This window comes from Lissotriton vulgaris, chromosome 11, assembly GCF_964263255.1.
Source record: "Lissotriton vulgaris chromosome 11, aLisVul1.2, whole genome shotgun sequence".
Classification (NCBI taxonomy): domain Eukaryota; kingdom Metazoa; phylum Chordata; class Amphibia; order Caudata; family Salamandridae; genus Lissotriton; species Lissotriton vulgaris.
The window spans coordinates 64,620,632-64,639,373 of NC_141699.1; the positions used below are offsets into that span (position 1 = coordinate 64,620,632).

At 40.3% G+C, this 18,742-nt stretch overlaps 1 protein-coding gene across 2 annotated transcripts in view; it reads right to left on the reverse strand.

The window, feature by feature from the left end:
* Positions 1 to 13,246: 13,246 nt before the first annotated feature.
* DGCR2 (DiGeorge syndrome critical region gene 2) overlaps positions 13,247 to 18,742 on the reverse strand; it is a 399,860-nt gene continuing 394,364 nt past the window's right edge. Inside the window, exon 12 of one of the 2 annotated variants that reach the window (XM_086942700.1) lies at positions 13,247 to 13,552. In XM_086942700.1, coding sequence (XP_086798826.1) covers positions 13,389 to 13,552 — 164 coding nt within the window. In that variant the 3' untranslated portion in view covers positions 13,247 to 13,388. The remainder of the gene's footprint in view (positions 13,553 to 18,742) is intronic. The other variant, XM_086942703.1, reaches the window with a different exon arrangement.

An 18,742-nucleotide genomic window follows, 5' to 3' on the forward strand; every position in this document is an offset into this window, starting at 1 on the left:
CTGCAGCAGATGCCTTTGTGCACTGAGCTACTAGACTCAGCATACATACATCTGTGTTCCTCCTTCCCTCACCATCTCTCTCTTTGTCCTGCCCTCCCTTTATATATCTCTCTCTCTCCCTCTGTATCTCTGTCTATTGTGCAGTTCCTCTCCATCTTGCCTACCTTCTGCTTTCTACCCTTCCTCTCCCTCATGCACTCTCTCTCTATCCTGCTCTCGCTCTCTCTCCGTCTTTGTCCTGCTCTTCCTGTTCCTCCTGCTCGTCCTTTTTCTGCTCTTTTTCTCCCTGCTGTCCTTCCTCTCCTTTCTGGCCTGTCTAACCCTCTTGCCCTTCCTCTACCTTGTCATCTCTCTCTCCTTCCGGCGTTCCCTTTGCATCTCACTCTGCCTCGTGCTCTCAGTCTTTGTCCTGCACTGTCTCCATGCTGTTCTACCTCTCTCTCCTTCCTACCCTCCCTCCTCCTCTCCATCTCTCTCTCCCGGTCTGCTTCTCTATCTCTGCGTCCCTCCTGCCCTCTCTCTCCCTCCTGTCCTGTTTCTCTAATGCCTTCTGTCTCTCTGTGCCTCCTGCCGTTTGTCTCCGTCCTGCCCTCTCTGTTCCTCCTACTCTGTGACTCCCTTTCCATCTTCATCTCTCTTTTTTGTGCCTTCCTTCTGTCTCCTGACCTCTCTCTGCCTCCTCTCCTTTTTCTCCCTCTCCATCTGTGTCTTTCACTGCTGCTCTCTCTCTGCATCTTCCTCTCCCTCCTGCCCTTTCTCTCTCTCCTGTGCTCTCTCTCCCTCCTGCCCTGTGTCTCCTTCCTATTCTCCCTCTCCCTCCACCTGTCATTAGTTTTGTGCAAGTTGTGATTGTGAAAGTGTTGGAAAGAAAACAAATCAGTATAATTAGCAGAATCTAAATATAAATCTAGTAAGCAAATTATTCACCCAAAATCATTTAAAAAGAAGCTTAACTCATAGTGTGATCTTGGTGTTCCATGGTGATTTCTTTTGGCAAGTAAGATTCTCTAGCAGTACATATCAAAGATTGTATGTAGCATCCTGGAAATGTGTGGATGATCACACTGTAAATGAAGCTTGATTTTAAATAAATCTGGGTGACAAATGTGGTTATTTGATGTTCTTAAAAATCATTTCTTGAACTTAGTTAGGCTTTAGGATATCGTTATTTGCCACAAAGGCTGCATGTTGTGTAAAAAATCTGTGTGTAATATGGCAATACAATTTGAGTTTTTTTGTTTTTTTATAGTGTTTGCTGCTGAAAAGCAAGAATCTGCAGTGTACTCAATAGAGTTTTCAACGCTCAAAACTATTTATAAAGGTGAGTTGGTAATTTGTAAAGGGAATTTATTTTTGTGCAGATTAAAATAATAAGCAATAATTTTCAGATTGTTTGCACTATTTATCTTCTGTTGTAGCATTTTATCTTCTATTTGTACCAAGTCTGTATCTGCTTGCACTACATATGTATGTTGTCAAACTATTTTACTGTCTGTTGGCACTATCTTTTTATGGGCCTGGTCCATGTGTTCTTTTCTTTGCAGTTCTGCTTCATCTATCGTCTGACTGTAACAGTTTACTGTCTGCGTGCATTAATTCTTGCTAAGTCTGCATTATCTCTCTAACTCATGCTGTACCATCTGTCTGCACTCGTTCTTCTGTATTTGCAGAGGCGTATTATGATATGGCTGTTGGTGTGTTGGGCATCATCTCTAGATATCTGTGGCTGTACCATCTGTCTGCACCCTTTTATATGCATTTGCAGAGGTCTATTATGATATGGTTGCTCATGCTTAGCATGACATTTTGTACATGCTGTGGAATTCAGATGCTGAGTGTGCTGTTGAAAGGCAAAAGCAACTGTCTCTATGGCAAGTAGTAATCTGTTTAGTGAATTTTCATTTGTACATTGGGAATCCCACCTTCAGACTGTATACAGTTTGAATAGCAGTTTATAGTGGTAAACTCAGAAAATCGATCCCTAGAAATAAAGTATAAAGTCTTTCAACAGTTCTACAGTCCAGAAAACCTAAAAACAAATCTCACAGTAAGATCTCCTTCACTGCAGTAATTATTTGAAAAAATTATAAGGGATAGTGTTAATGTCTAGGATCACAGTGTGAGTCTGTTTTCAAAGAAGAGGAAGGTGCTACCTTAATCTATGTAGTTAATGTGTTTCAAAGTATGATAATGTATGTACTTATCAAATTAGTAAAGGTACTTTTTAGTTATCTATTCATGAAAAAGATATAATTTAGTCTTTATATTTTTTTGGAAGGACCAGCAAGAAAATCTAATTCTTAAAATTGAAAATCATCCAGAGGGCGTTGATTTGCATTTCGAAATTGCAAATGATTTAATAGAGGAACTAATTGATGGAGTTTTTAAAGAGGATAATGAAAGTGGAAATGAGGACTTTATGGATGACACTTTGGACAGTGCCTATTTAGAAATGGTGGAAGATTTGGAAGGGGAAGAAGAGAATTTGGAATAGGACAATTTTGATTATGAAGGAGACTAAGTATCTAATGAAATTATGTTACAAGTATTATTAGAATATGAATTTTTAAATGAATAAATTTCTTTTTTATAAAAAACATTTTTCGAGTCAGTCTTCTTGTAGTATTCATCGTTGATCTGCTTAATGAAAATGAGAATAAATGTTTTGATGAAGTGTGTTAGAGATTATAGTCAAAAATATTAATTGCACTATGATCATCTACAGCGCCTGAAAAGCAGTGTACTGTTCTTAAGCCTGAAAAATTATTATCAGAAAATATGTCTATAATGTTGACACAGCTATGGACTGTCATAAAGTTAGAAACAGCATTCACTACATGATTTCCTACTCTGTTCAGAGACTGCTGCTTTTTCTTTATTTTACTTATAAAGTAAACCAGTGGTTATAATTTCTATGTTATATGCTAGTAGAGGTCTATAAAAAAAATTTCCTTTTTTCTTAACAGATTGTCATTTTGATCCCAAACAAAAATCAATATGCCGATCAAAAATGAAAAAAGAAAGCACTATAAACGGACATACCATTCGAAGAGAAAAGAATAAGAAGAATTACGTAATCAACAAAGGACGGATAAAAACAAGAGTGCTCCTGGTAAGATAAGCAAGGGTTTCATAAAAAAGTTGTCTCAAAGGAAAATTCTTTTGGATAATGTTGAAAAGGAAAAAACATTTGTCAGTATCTACAAGGAGAAATCAGAGAAAAAGGAAAAATATTTCTCAACTCTGCGGTGAGGAAAATGTGTACAGTAAAATACGTACTAATCAGGAAGCGCATGTTTTATAATAGAGTAGTTTCAAATTTATTAAAAAAAGGAAAAACTTTCTAAAAGGAAATCAGCTCTTTATAAGAAAAAAGTATATATTGAAGATGTTGTTGAACGCGCGTTTGAGACAAAAAAGTAATTATTTGTTTTAGTAATTAATAGAATAAATACACTGAATAAGGCAATCAAAGTTTTAAAAGCTAAGAGTAAATGGAAAAGACACATAAATAGAAGTAATTTTTGTAAAGTTTTTTCTGGAAAATGGATGCATACTTCAAGTTCTGAGCCATTATTTAATGAAGAGAGTTACTTTCAAAGTAACGATTTGTTGCATGCAGTTGACATCAGGGGTCGAGCATATAAGGTGAAGGATGGTTGACCTATTGAAAAAGAGAAAATTGTGCTTAGAAATGCAGAAGATGTGATAGCTGATGAAGTTTTAGAGGGGCATCCTAACGTTCCGGTGTACAGTTGGAATTGTAGTAGTATTTGCTGTGTACAACAGGATTCAATTGATTTCTTTTGCAATTTCTTACGAAAGTATACTAAGGAAAGTCTTAAAAAAAAAGATTGTAATGTTGCAAGATTTAGGCCGTTGCAGAGTGAGAGAAAAAACAGGTCTGCAAGGGCATTCTCTGGCTTGTCTTTCTAAAAAAATATGTCAGAGTGTTTTTCATCACTTCAGGATGTTATCAGTGCATCATACCAAAATGAGGAAATTAGTGAGAAAGTTGTATTATGCAAAAAGTCCAGCACTTAAACTTAAACAGTTAATTAGTGCTCTTTTGCATGGATGTGAAATAGATGTTAAGAAGATTTGTGCAGAAATTGAGGTTAGTTACTTTGGTCCAGAAGAAGACAATGCAGAAACTGATACAGTTATAAAAGGAAATGTGGTAGAAAATGTCGGAAATTTTAATACTGAACATTTTGAACCGGAAATAACAAAGTTTAAGGTCATTGCAGGTGAAAAACCACATTTTCCTGGTGTGTGTTGTCGACGCACTCATTACAAAAATCAAACTAGGTTAGTTGATTTATATTTAAAAAGTGAAGAGGAAAATAATAGTCAGTGGAAAGATTTTGCGACTTATTTGTTGGTAGAAAACTGTTTTGATTTGAGTTTTGATCAACGTATTTGTAAATATTGTTATAATAAATTAAATGCAAATAGAATGCGTGCTAGAGCTGTACATAATAATCTTGAGTTGATAAATATTCCATCTGAACTGAAGGATTTAAATACCTATGAGACTATTCTGATTCAATGTGTACATCCTTTTCAGGCTATTGTTCGTATGGAGCCTAAGACTGGGAAATTAAATCCTTCAGATTTACAAAGAGGATTAAAGGGTAGAGTTGTATATTTGCCACTTGATTTAAATAGAAATATTGAGACAATTGGTGTTGAAAATGTAGAAGAGGAACCTCTAGTTATTCTAGTTAATGGTGTACCTACAAAGAGTAAGAAAATCTGGCAAGATTTAGTGGTTGTTAGAAAAGTCAAAAAGGCAACGTTGTATTTAGTCAAAAACAATAAATAGTATAAAAATGTATATGTAGAAGAAGAGGAAGTAAGTGAAGAAGAGGATAATGATTTGTCTATTGGACAAACTGAAAAAGTGGATCTGTCCAGAAGTGAAGAAATTTATGAACATTACAGTGTTCATCCACTGCATTCCAAAGAAGCAATGGGGAATGCTATTGAATTATTTCAGATGAAAAAAGCAAAAGGAAGTCCTATTAGTGTATGGGAAGAAAGTTTGGAAGCTCGTTGTTTTCCACAGTTATTTCCAACAGGTCAAGGTGCACAATATGATGACCGACCTATGCAGATTCCTACATCTGAATACCAGACAACAAGTTTATATGCAGAAGATCAGAGATTTCGTCAATGTATTCCATATTTGTTTCATCTTCTGTTTGAGAGTGACTTATCTGGACTTTCTTAAGCAGTAAACCATATCTTAAAAAGTGGAGTGCATCTGCAAAATGTTTCAGCAAAGGAATTTATGGATAAAGTGCAACAGAAAGACACTGTTTTGGATTCTCACCTAATTAATTTAATGGCATGTCAGCGTGGTACTAATGAGTATTGGTACCGTCGTCATGGAGATTTGAAATGCATGCTAAGAAACTTAGGAGCACCTACATGGTTTTTAACTCTAAGCTGTGCGGAGTATGCTTGGGAAGATTTACTTGAATTTCTTTGGGAGGCGAATGCAAATATAGAAAATAAAGAGTACAAGACACCTGGAGAACTGTGCTCTTTGGATCCGGTTAATGTTTGCAGATATTTTAATCATAGATTTGAAGCTATGATGTCTTTCACTACAAACAAAAAAAAACCTCCTCTTGGCGAAGTTCTGGATTTCTTTTGGAGAAAAGAGTATTAAGCGAGAGGTGCTCCTCATATTCATATGCTATTATGGATCAAGGATGCTCCCAAATTTGGAACAGACTCAGATGACACTGTACTGTCTTTCATTGAAGAATATGCAACATGTGAGATACCTAAAAGTACAACTGATAAGGACTTAAGAGGAAAAGTGTTACGATTTCAAAGCCATCGTTGTGGAAAATATTGTCGGCGAAAATTCAAATCAAAGGATACATTCTATACCAAATGTCGTTTTGGATTTCCACGACCGGTAATTTCAAAAGGAAGAGTCAACAGTTTTATGTCATCTTTGCGACATAATATCACAAGATCATCACCCAAAAATACCTACAATTTAAGAACAGGTGAAGAGTCCAAATACATAAATGACTATAACCCAGTCATTTTGTCCATGTGGAATGCTAACATGGATATTCAATATGTTGCAGACAACTCTATTGCTGTGGCTCGATATGTAACGTCTTATATCACCAAATCTGAAAAGACGGAACTAAAGGATATGTGGGAAGACATTTCTCATGAAAAGAGCCTAAGTAAGAAATTGTATACGTACAGTTTGAAGATGTTATCTCATCGAGAAATTGGAGCATATGAATGTTGTGATCGATTATCATCAGCAAGTCTTTATGCGAAATCTAGAACTATCCTGTGGGTGAGTTTAGGTCTTGCAGGAACACTAAACTGTGTTTTGAAACCTGTTCAAGAAATTTAATATTTAGCAGAGAAAAAACCAAATAGTACAGACATTCTGAAGACAAACATGTTGGATACATACTATCCAAATAGAAGTAATCTGCTTGAAAATATTTGTCTGTATGAAATACTTCAAAACTACACTTTTAAAAGGAATATTACAGAGAATATCTATAAAGGTGTATATGCTGTGATTGGACATGAAGGATGTCTGGTGAAACAAAGAAAAGGACACTTGATTAATCACCGAACACTGAGTTGCGAAACTCCTGACAAAAGAGAATTTTACTATTTAGCTCTTTTGCAACTCTTTAAACCATGGAGTACAGAAGAGGAACTACTTGGTGAGTTTGATAGTTATGAAGATTCATTCAACGCATCTAAAAATAGTATAGAATGTCCTGTTTTTAGTAATTATCTCTAAATGTTGAATGACGAAATAGAGCAAGAAGCAACAATTGCAGCAGAGATTGCTAGAGACAGTTCTCAAGATAATCAAAGTTCTGCTTTGTTGAGTCAAGATCCACTGGGAAAACCAATTATCCAAAATGATGCAGCCAATGCCATGGATGAGGTGGAAAGAGCAATGGAGCAAGCTCAAGAGGATGTAATAAACTTAGAAGAATTGGAAAAGCAACTTAATCTTGAGCAAAAACAGATATATGATGAAGTGACAGAACAGATTGAGCATGGTTTTCGTCATGAGAAAAAAGAATGCTCATGTATGTCATTTGAACCTGTACGACTATATGTAAGTGGAGAAGCTGGAACGTAAAAGTTTTCTAATTAAAGGAATTACCACATATCTACAGCAAAGAACTCAGTCATCACTCTCTTGTGTTGTTACTGCTCCAACTGGATTGGCAGCACATACTATTAAAGGTATTACTTTACATCATTTATTGATGCTGCCAGTTGAACATGAAAATAAATTACAATATCACAAGCTATCTGGAGAAGCTTGTTGTGAAGTTTCTAGAGTCCTTAAAAAAATGAAACTTCTCATTATTGATGAGGTAAGCATGGTATCAAATTTAATGCTTGCCTTTGTGCATTTAAGAATGCAACAGATTCTTAAAACAGACTATGATGTGTTATTTGGAGGCAAACATGTCATAGTTTTTGGAGATCTACTGCAGCTAACTCCTGTAAAAGGACAACCTGTATTTGAAACGGTTACACATGAAGACACCAGAAAGTGCCTAGGCAGTATTGGAAATGTTAATATATGGTCACATTTCAAATATACTGAACTCATTCAAAATATGCGACAGGCAAAGGATACTAAATATGGAAATATTCTTCAAGATATAAGAATTGGAAAACTAAGTGAAGATGCGAAAGAAACTTTACAAACACGATTACTTTCCAATTTGTTTCCCAATGAAGATAATGTGGCTGAGAAAATATATACTAAAGAGGCAGAAGATAAGTCAGTTATATGCTTGATGCCAACTCTACAAGAATGTTCGGTGTTCAATGAAAAAATGTTGAAGTTAGAAAATCAACAAATTAAGAAACTGGAAGCTAAAGATAGAATAGATCATGAAAGAAGTACTATTATTTTGTCAGAAAGGTTGAAGTCAAAATTGGATTCTCTACAGAAATCTATATCTAAAACTGCTGGCTTAGAAAAGAATCTGTATGTATGTTTAAATTGTCGGATTATTTTACGTAGAAATTTACATGTGGAAAGAGGTTTGGTGAATGGAGCAATGGGTAATGTTGGTTTTGTGAATTACCCAAATGGAAAGGGGCGACCATTCGGTCCCCCCGAACGTATGGCCGAGTACCACGAGCCCCCCGGGAAGCCATTTTTGGGCGGGAGGCGAGCCTCGGCTGGTATGCCCGAAGCGGCGTAGCCGGGGCGCGCTGTTTCCCGCCCTCGAGTGGGCTGGCCTAGACACTGACGCGGCTGGCCACGCCCTAAGGGCAGGCAGGGGCGGGTTTACGCCAGCCCTGAAGACGGATAAAAGGAGCAACAAGCCAAGAACGCATCCTCTTGTTCCTGTGCTCTGAAGCTGCACCCCCTCGCTGCACGTGAGCTCGAGACGGAACGAAGAGCCAATTTTGAACGTTTTAATCTTTCTTGTTTGTTTTACAGATATTCTGTTCGAGAATGCCTAAGAAAGTTGGAAAGCGAATGACTACCGACCAGATGCTGCGTGTTCTTATGAAAGAGGTGACCGACTTAAAGAAGAGAATGGCGGAGAAAGACGGGGAAGAGGGACCGAAACGTCCGTTGGCTGGAGCAGCTCCGGGAGGAAAAGGCAAGAGGCCCAGAAGGGGGGCAGCTGGAGGGGACATCCCGGTTCCCTCTGCCCCACTCGAAGAGCCAACTCCGGTGCCGACGGAGGGGAATCCAATTCCCGTGGTGGTCACCCCCGTGTCCGGGGAGGATATGCCGCCCGAGCTGGCAGCACAATTAGCAGCGTGGTTGGGTAAAACTAACGAGGGCGCCACGGCTGACGACGCACGGGTCTTGCTGAGGCAACTGCGCGAAACAAGGGAGGCGGCTAAAGCAGCATCGCCAGTCATCACGCCGGCCGCGGCAGGAGGAAAGCCACCTGGGATAGTCTCAGCCGCAGATACAGCTTCCGGTTCAGGTAAGCGGCCATTGCCGATTGCGAGGGATGAGTCTGCCCCGTCAAGAAGGGAAAAGTTGGGTCAACATGTCCCTCTAGCTATTAAGGAGAAGATATGGGCAGATGAGTATGTAAACATCTTCTCGTTACTTACCGATCATTATGAGATGGAATATGTTAAGAGCCAAAAGGAGCTCATGCATCCGAGTGTTTGGCGCGCAAAGATGGCCGCCTTCAAGGTAAATGAGAACATTGGCAATTGGGGCAAGGCGTGGGGGATTTTTACATCCATCCTGGGTGAACGTAGGCCCGAGTTACTGTCTGAATTGCCGATTTATCAGTCACGTATCATGGGGTATTCCGTGTCACATGGGGGCAATCAATGGTCACCGCGGTGCTCAGCGCCCATGTTGAGGCAAATGGGAGTTTGGCCTCCCGCCAAGCTGGGTTCCGTCCCAGGCACTCGACCGAGTCAGTCGTGGTCTCAGTCTTGGACAAACTCAGAAAGGGTATGGACGAAAACAAACACCAGGCACTGGTCCTCCTTGATCTTTCCGCCGCCTTTGACACGGTGGACCACACCATCTTACTCACCCGTGTCAAGGCGGCTGGCATCGGGGGATCAGCTCTGATCTGGCTCTCCTCCTTTCTGAGGGAACGCACTCAGGCGGTCCGGCTAGGCGACTTCACGGCCACTCCCCTCCCTGTCACTTGCGGTGTTCCCCAGGGTTCCTCGCTTTCCCCTTTACTTTTCAACCTTTATATCTTTCCTCTCATCTTTGCACTACAGCAGCTGGAGGTCACAGTCTACAACTACGCGGATGACCTCCAGCTCATCTTTGATCTGTCCCCTTCTCCTCTTTCGGTCTCCAACTTCCAGTCAACTATGACATTCATCAGGGACTGGATGAACCACAACCATCTTAAACTGAACCCGGATAAAACCGAGCTGGTTCTCACCGGTGGTTCATCCAGTCCCTGGAACTCTCTCTTCTGGCCCCCTTCTCTTGGCTCTGCACCTACCCCCTCCACCACGGTCAAAACACTTGGTGTCAAAATTAACAGCCAACTCACTCTTCATTCACAAATTAGCTCTGTGGTGTCCTCTTGTTTCCTTTCTCTCCGCACTATCCACACTGTTTCCCGCTTCTTTTCCCCCCAGGCACTCAGGATCATTATGGCCGCACTTGTAATATCCAAATTGGACTACGCAAACGCTCTTTACCACGGCATCCCTGCTTACAGTTTGCGTAGACTCCAGACCGTTCAGAATCAAGCGGCCCGGCTTGTGTACGGCCTCCCTCGATATCACCACTCCACCCCCCTTCTCAGGGAGCTCCACTGGCTCCCCATAAAGGAACGGGCTCTATTCAAGATCGGGGGCATGGTTTTCCAGGCCCGTCAGGGCTCTGCCCCTGCCTTCATCTCCTCACTAATTAAGTCCTATGTACCTGCAAGAGAACTTCGGTCTTCTTCCAGGTCCCTCCTCCAGATCCCTCGCTTCACTCGTAAAAAGTGGGGCGGGGCTAATTTCTCCACCTTAGCCCCAACCTTCTGGAACTCACTTCCTGACCACCTCCGCTCTGCTACTCAGTATCTCCCTTTTCGCAGAGAACTGAAAACGTTTCTTTTCAGTCAGGCTTTCCCTACTTAAAAACTCCCTCAATATCTTTTATCTCTCCCTGGTCTCTCTTCATCTCAGTTGTCGATCCCTTCAGCGCCAAGAAACCGCAAGGTGTACGTTGCGCTTTACAAGTATTTTAAATTAGAAATTAAATTAGAATGGTTCTGTTACGATAATATTTTCAGGAAAGCGAAAGAACATGATAAAAACTTAACTTGGGATTGTTACGACTCTGTGTCATGGTCAAAAATGGCGGATACTGGTATGTTGAATTTGCCATTAGTAGGGAGTAGTGTGGGGGAGTCCTCCCGCCAATATTCTGGGACCTCCTTTCGATCAGGCGCGAGTAACGAATACCAGTCCAGGCCGAACGGCACCACAGGTAAAAAAGGGAGTTGTTGGAACTTTAACAGGGGTAAATGTACGAGGCCCCAGGGGTCATGCAAATTCAGGCACGAATGTAGCGGGTGTGGGCAAGCGTCCCATCCTGAGTCCATGTGCAGAGCCAAAACGGGTGATAACGGGGGTAGAGGAGGCGCCAAACAGGTCTGAAATAGTCCGAGGGGCGCCTTTACCTACTCCGATTGATACCATGGCAATGATTCCTTGGCTCAGCGAATACCCGGACCACACTTCCGCTGGGGTGTTGCGGAACGGGTTTTCATATGGTTTCCGCATCCCAGTGGGGGAGTTTCAGGGTTTAGCGAAATGTAAAAACCAAATATCAGTCTTGCAGCACACGACCGTGGTACAGGAGAAGATTGGGAAAGAGGTGGCTCGAGGTCGAGTCGCCGGTCCGTTTAGTGTGCCACCGGTTGCTAACTTTGTTTGTTCCCCCTTAGGGGTTGTCCCCAAGAAGGACCCGGGTGAGTTTCGGCTGATACATAATTTATCAGCCCCACGTGGTCTTTCCGTAAACGATGCGATAGACCCGGCAGTGTGTTCAGTACGGTATGCATCTTTCGATGAGGCCGTAGCCATTTTGAATCGCCTAGGGCCCGGTGCGCTGATGGCGAAATCTGATATCGAGTCAGCGTTCCGGTTGCTCCCGGTACATCCAGACGATCAGCGTCTTCTTGGTTTCATGTTTCAGGGACACTATTACATGGATAGATGTATGCCAATGGGTTGCTCTATATCTTGTTCCTATTTCGAGCAGTTCAGTTGTTTCCTGCAATGGGTCTTCACAAGGAAGACGGGGTTTCATCAGGTTATGCATTATCTCGATGACTTTTTGTTTCTAGGGGCAGCCGGGGATCCGGAATGTGGTCAGGCTTTGAATGAATTTTGTGTCTTAATGAACCATTTTGGTGTGCCATTGGCACCCGTAAAGACGGTGGGTCCTTCGACTTGCCTCGAGTTTCTGGGGATCGAGCTCGACTCGGAGGAGGGTTGTTTTCGTTTACCAAGAGAAAAAGTGCTTAGGTTCAGGGCATCCCTGGAGACGTGTATTAGTCAGTCCAAGGTTAAGTTGCAGCAATTACAACAATTGGTGGGACAGCTGAATTTTGCCCTGAGAGTAATACCGATGGCCCGCCCCTTTTCCCGCTCGATGGCTTTGGTGAATGGAGGTTTGGTGAATGGAGCAATGGGTAATGTTGGTTTTGTGAATTACCCAAATAGAGATGAGATTGAATTTTTAAGAATCAAATTTGATGGAATTGAGGAAGTTCAACAATTCAGTCGTTGTTCAACTCGTTTTTTGCTTGTGAAAGACTTATATGTCCGCCGGAAACAATTTCCTATTCATTTGGCATATGCAGTGACTATTCACAAATCTCAAGGTTTAAGTGTAGATAGTGCTTTGGTAAATATTGGAAGCACTGTGTTCAAAGAGGGTATGGCCTATGTTGCTTTATCTCGAGTTGGAACTTTATCTGGACTTTATCTAATTGATTTTGAGGAGACAAAGATTAGTGCAGATCTAAATTGTGTGAAGGAGTAGAATAGGTTAAGAAGAGAATATGCTCCAAGTTTACCTCAATATCCTTTAATTGAAAAGTGTGTGGTAGGTCGAAAAAGGAGCTATGAGGAAAAATGTAGTGAAGTAGTAGAGAAACGAAGAAAAAAAAGATGAACCTGTCATTGGTAGCAAAAAGAAAAAGCTTACTATTGAAGAAATTGTTGGATTTAAATTTGAAAATAGTTCTGGTGTCAACTGCTATGCAAATGTAGTGGTTAATGTTGTTTTTTTTCTTAAAACTTTACAGCAACAGATTGTACAAAATCGGGAGGAAAGATTTTGTTGTTCATTAAATTCTCTCTTTGAAAAATGTAGCAGTGATAATAGTGAAGTAACAAGTGTTTCAGAACTACGAAATGTTTTAGACATATGTGCTGGACTAAATCAATTTTCTCAGAATATTCAGCAAGATTGTCAGGAATTTATTATGTATATGCTTACAGTTTTGGAAGATGAAGGTGTAGATATTGATAGTCTTTTTGGCCTTTCTTATAAATGGCAACATAACTGCGATAATTGTTCATTTTCAAGTAGTACTGACATACACACAGAAAGATTTACATATTTAACATTACCAGACTGTAAAGCAATGTCCTTTAATAAACTAGTTAAAGATGCGCATCAAAACATGGTCTGCTCTCAATGTAAGTCAGAAATGTTATCAACATTATTTATCCATAGATATGGGCAGTATGTAATTTTAATGTTTCAAAGATGCAGAGCTGATGGAACAAAATTGTCAACTTTAATTAAAAATTTTGTGGCTTCTCAAATATCTATTTCTAGAAGAACATTTGTAACTGTAGCAATTATCTTTCATGAAGGTCCTTCAACATCATTAGGACATTACATAGCTTATTTGAAGTCTCCAACAGGCTGGACACACTGCAATGACAGTCAATTGACTTTTAAGAAACGTTTGCCTTTTGACTTGACAAATTCTTATCTGGTAATTTTGCAACCCAAACTTCAGTAAAATTACTTGATGTAGGAAGATTAATGCTGTAAAGAAAAGAAACAATATTGTTTAGAAGTAGTGTGTGACTGAGGGTGTGCAAATTTAGAAATGAAACTTGTATTTGGCATAGTGATAGTATCAGGTACAGGTTTAATTAATGTTTGATGGTACAGAACACGTTGGAACTTTTCATTCGAAAGCTTGAGAAAAGAATGGTTAAGAGTACAATTAAGTAATTTGGGAAAATAAGGAGTTTACTCATGCTATTTGGTCACGCGGAAAAGCATGAGACAACAAAATGAGTAGTTGAGATAAATGTTGTTAGTACATACTTGCACGGAACTTTATTGAGAGGTATTTAAAAGTAAGTGGCATAGTTTTATTAGTTTGTAACTGTTGGAGATGTAGTGTCCTTACTCAAGAAATTGCGAATTAGAGAAAAACATTTAAGACATGTTTTTTTCAAGTAATTACATTATGTATACAGATGTTGTATGTTTTTTTTTAAACACAATCGTTTTGATTGTGTTTTTTTTTTGCCCGCTGTCATATGATGAGTAGTATTGGACAACATATTACATGGTTTATTTTTGCTGTCCTCAGAATATATTGATTTTCACTATAAGCAGTGATTTCAAGTTATTTTGTTAGATTGGATTTAGAAATATTTATTGTAACAGATTTGTTTATTGTCTTCCACAGATATTACATTTATAAGGTAAGTACGACTAATTAAAAAAAAATGTCATTAGTTTCTTATTTCTATTTTTCCCTATAGTTCCCTCTCTCCCTCTCTCTTATCCTTACTCCGTTCATCCGCTTCCTTTGTCAGTGCCGTTCTCTCACGCTCACTCCCTTTAACTCATCCACATTTGGTTGTTTACTTTTCTTTCCTGCTTCCCTGATATCTTTTCTGTCACTATTTCCTTCACTCTGTCTATCTCTTCAGTTTGTTACTCCTGTTGTCTCATGGTGACTCACCATTATCGACCCTCTATCACCTGTTTCCTCAATCTTAATTCCCTTCTCTTACCGTACCTTAATACTTGTTCCCTTACTCTGCTTCCATCACTTATCCTCATTTCCCATACTTAAATCTATACTTCAGTCCCCTTACCCTACTTTATTTCTGTTTATCTGTCCCTTTCAGTCCTTCCCTGTTTCTGCCCCGTTCATCTTCTGTTACTCACCGTTTTTCATTGTTTCTCTTAGTGTCCTTCCCTTATTTTATGTATCTCCTTAACACATTCCCGTACCCTTAGTCTGGTAGTTTTAGAGACTGTTTCTTTCGTCTACTATCACTGATCATACTCTCCTTTTCTTCCCCACTATACTTTCCTTTACACAGTCATTCCTTCAGTGCCATTATCTCTTTCACTTAATCATCCTAGTCATTGATTTATATACTACACATTCTGTCTCTGTCTCTCTCTCTCACTCTTCCTTTCTTTCACTTTGTTTCATTCACTCCTACTTTGTTTTGTTTTATGAAATGTAGATTATAACCCTATTTTTACTTTTCATCCACAGATACTATGTTTTTTAAAGAAGTTTACTATTACTTTGGTAAGTATGACAAATAAAAATACTTTTCCATCACTGTCTTACTTCTTTTTCTGTCCTGGTCAAACCAGTGTCATGTTTCATGGGAGCATTTCCACGCAGGACTGGCTGTTCTGTTATAAGAACCCCCTTAAAAAGTGATTCTATGAAATCTACAACATTTTACTGAGTCACTTCACCAACGCTGATGTGACAAAACATTGGAGCTATAGATGTAACTGTAAAGGTTGATGTACCACGTTACAGATAGAACAAGTTTGAAAAGTGCTGGAGTTGCGTCGTGTATGGAACACAATTTAAACACTGTGTCAACTTTCAGCCCTAGATCTGATACGCATCTGTTTATTCCTCCGACATCATAAAACCGATTTGGAAATGCGGTCCATCGTGACTGGTGCAAAGATTAACTTGTATGTCGCATTTTTCCTGGCGCATGTATGCTATTTTTCATAGATGTGTTGGGTAATATAAATCTGTGTCTCTGTTGTATTCCCTCTCTACGCTTTCCCAAGTCCTTTCATTCCTTTAATCAATTTTTAAATCAGTTATTTCCCACTTTTCACTTTCACTTACCTCCTTTTTATCATCCTCAAATCCCCTTCCTTCAACATCTTTCTATGTGTTTTACTTTCACTTGCCTAACTCTACTCTATATATCTCTCTTTCTACCTTAGTCTTCTTCCATATTTGCATCCTCAGTCCCCTTTTGTAACTCCTTCACTTTTACTTTCTTTTCCATACTGCTTTTCTCATAATTCTTAATTTCCCTTAATTCACTACCTTATCTTTAGACATCTTGGGGCACATGTACAAGTCTTTTATGTCTCTTTTGCGCCGCTATTGCGTCACTTTTGTGATGCAGCAGCGGTGCAAAAGATGCACCATGGTGTGGACTATATATAACGTGATATATCTGTGAGATGTGTCACGTTGTAAAGACCTGTGCCTTAAGGAGGCGTTCTGGTACAGGGGGGGACGTTCCTGCGCAGGAACGTCTGCTAAAAGTGGGTGAGTGAAATCTACAAGATTTTACTCAACCACTTGTAGGCCAATGCTATGTGAAAACTCTGCGCCTGCTTGAAGCAGGCGTAAGGCTTGAAGCAGCATTAGTTGAATGGGCCCGCCAGGAGCATTGCTGGAGCTACATTGCTTATGCGATGCAACTCCAACAATGCAACACCTTTACGGCACAGATGCTTCATGCATGTGTTCTGTTTTTCCCCATGGTGTGCCACATTGTAAATGTGATACATCAATGGTGACGCACGGGTGTTTTTTCTTGTCGTAGGTTACTTGGTGCATCCTTGATGATTTGCAGAGATGCGCCATGTATCGTACATTAGCCCCCTTGTTTTAGTCACTCTTTTACTTCACTTTCTTCAGTCACTACACTTTGTTTACCTCACTCATTTAGTCAGTCCCTTACTGTATTTTTTGTCATTAATTTCATTTACTCATTTAAACACTACACATTCATTGATAAGAAAGATGACACAGGGGCATATTCAATCAATCAATCAATCATCGCATTTATATAGCGCACTACTTACCCAGAGGGTCTCAAGGCGCTGGGGGAGGGGGATCTGCTACTGCTCGAACATCCAGGTCTTGAGTTGCTTCCTGAAGGCGAGGTGGTCCTGGGTCAGGCGGAGGTGGGTGGGGAGGGAGTTCCATGTCTTGGCGGCGAGGTAGGAGAAGGACCGTCCCCTTGTGGTGGCTCTTCGGATGCGGGGGACGGCGGCGAGGGCGTGGCTGGTCGATCGAAGCTGGCGTTTGGGAGCATAGAAGTTGAGGCGGCTGTTGAGGTATCCTGGGCCTTGGCTGTGTAGGGCTTTGTGTGCGTGGGTGAGGAACCTGTGTGTTAAAGAACGCACATCGCACATTTGACTATCGCCGGCTATCGCCGGATTTTTTCGCCGTGTTAGCGCGTTATTATCAATGTGAACACATAGGCGATAGTAAATCCTGTGATAGCCGGCGGTAGTTAACATTACCGCGCGAAAACAAGCGTTGCTTTCACGCGCTAATGTGTGCCTTGTTAATAAGGGGGTATGGATTCAGTTTTGTGATCCACAACCCCATGTTAACAATGCGTAACGCTTGATCAGAGCAGGTGTTGGAAAACCTACGATAAACAAGTTTATCCCAGCTCTTTTTCTCTCAACGCCTGTCTTGGTGATAGGGTGTTTTCACCTCCAACCACATTTTGTATGTAGGTGGACGTACGCCCACTTTGCATGTCATTAACGATCTGTGTGGCACACATGCAAAGTGGTCTTATGGCAGGCGTTGTAATGCCCTTTTTAATAAGGCGCTGTGAGGCATATTGTCAAGGACAAGCAATACATTGTCGCCGCTTTTATCGGCAGGAAACTGCCGATATAGCGGCGATAATGGCCTTGATAATATGCTCTATGAATTCCAATCGAAGCTAACACAACATAGGCTTCGATTGGAATTCATAGAACATATTATGAAGGCCATTATCGCCGCTTTATCGTCAGTGTCTTGCCGATAAAAGCGATGATAACGTATCGCCTCTCCTTCATAATATGCCCCAAGTATCGCCGCTTTCTTGGCTAATTGTGCTGAGAAAGTGGCGATACTTCAGCTTGTTAATAGAGCTCTTTTTGGAAAAATGAGTAAGTTCTGAAAATAACTTTTTTTTTCTTTTGTTGTTTTTTTTTTTTTTGAAAAGTTTTATATTGTTTTTGATTTTTCTAACAGGCACCGAAATCTTCAACTGCAAAACTGTTCAGCAGGAACAAAATCGATCGAAACTTTTAAAAAATGTATCTTCTCTGGGAGCACTGATGTTCATTAATTCTTTTCTCAATCATAGTGAGGCTCTGCTCCCCATACACAATAATTTCAGAACACAAATTGCATTTCATATGCACTCTTGACAAGAATGGTCTTAAGTCCAACTCTGCAGTGGATAGAGATGCAGGTTGTCCTCCAGATGATGTGCTGGCCACAGCTGGTGGTAGTTGTGTTGCCAGAGCTCTTGTAGATGCCTGTGCAAATTGCACAGGGTGCACTTGTCTGACATGCCTCATCATTGTATGTATCGAAAAGGAATACTTGAAGGGTTTCCTCTTGAAAGAACAGTGCCACATATCGTGCAAGTGACTTTCGGGGCATTCACTTTTTTTTTATCCTCAGGATAAGTAAAAAATTTCCAGATGAAAGATTCCTACCTTTTTGTTTGAGGCAGCCGACAATTTTTCTCAGATTCAGAAGATGAATTCTGTGTTGCAGCCATTTCACGAAAGTCTCCGGAAAGATGCAAAGGGTTCTTCTCCCGTGAGAGTAAAAAAGATAGTGAGGGAAATAGTTGGGGTTGTTGAAAATTCCAGAACAGAAACTACTATGAACCAATCAAAAGTGTTGTTTTCGAGTCACATGACTTGACGTGCGCGCACCGAGACGTCTATGCGGTGGGATCACCCGGTCACGTATGTCGTTTGAAAATGGCTTATCGCTCTAATTAACATACAAGTTTCAAAATGTGAAAAGGAGGCAAGGTAGACACTTCCTGACCCCCTACACCTTCTCAGGGGGTCCAAGAAGAATCTCGATAAACCATAAAACACTTTTTGTTTCTAAAAATATAGCGGGGTGCACGGCAGTTTAAAACGGTGTTCTTCTCCATTTACATAAAAGTTTCA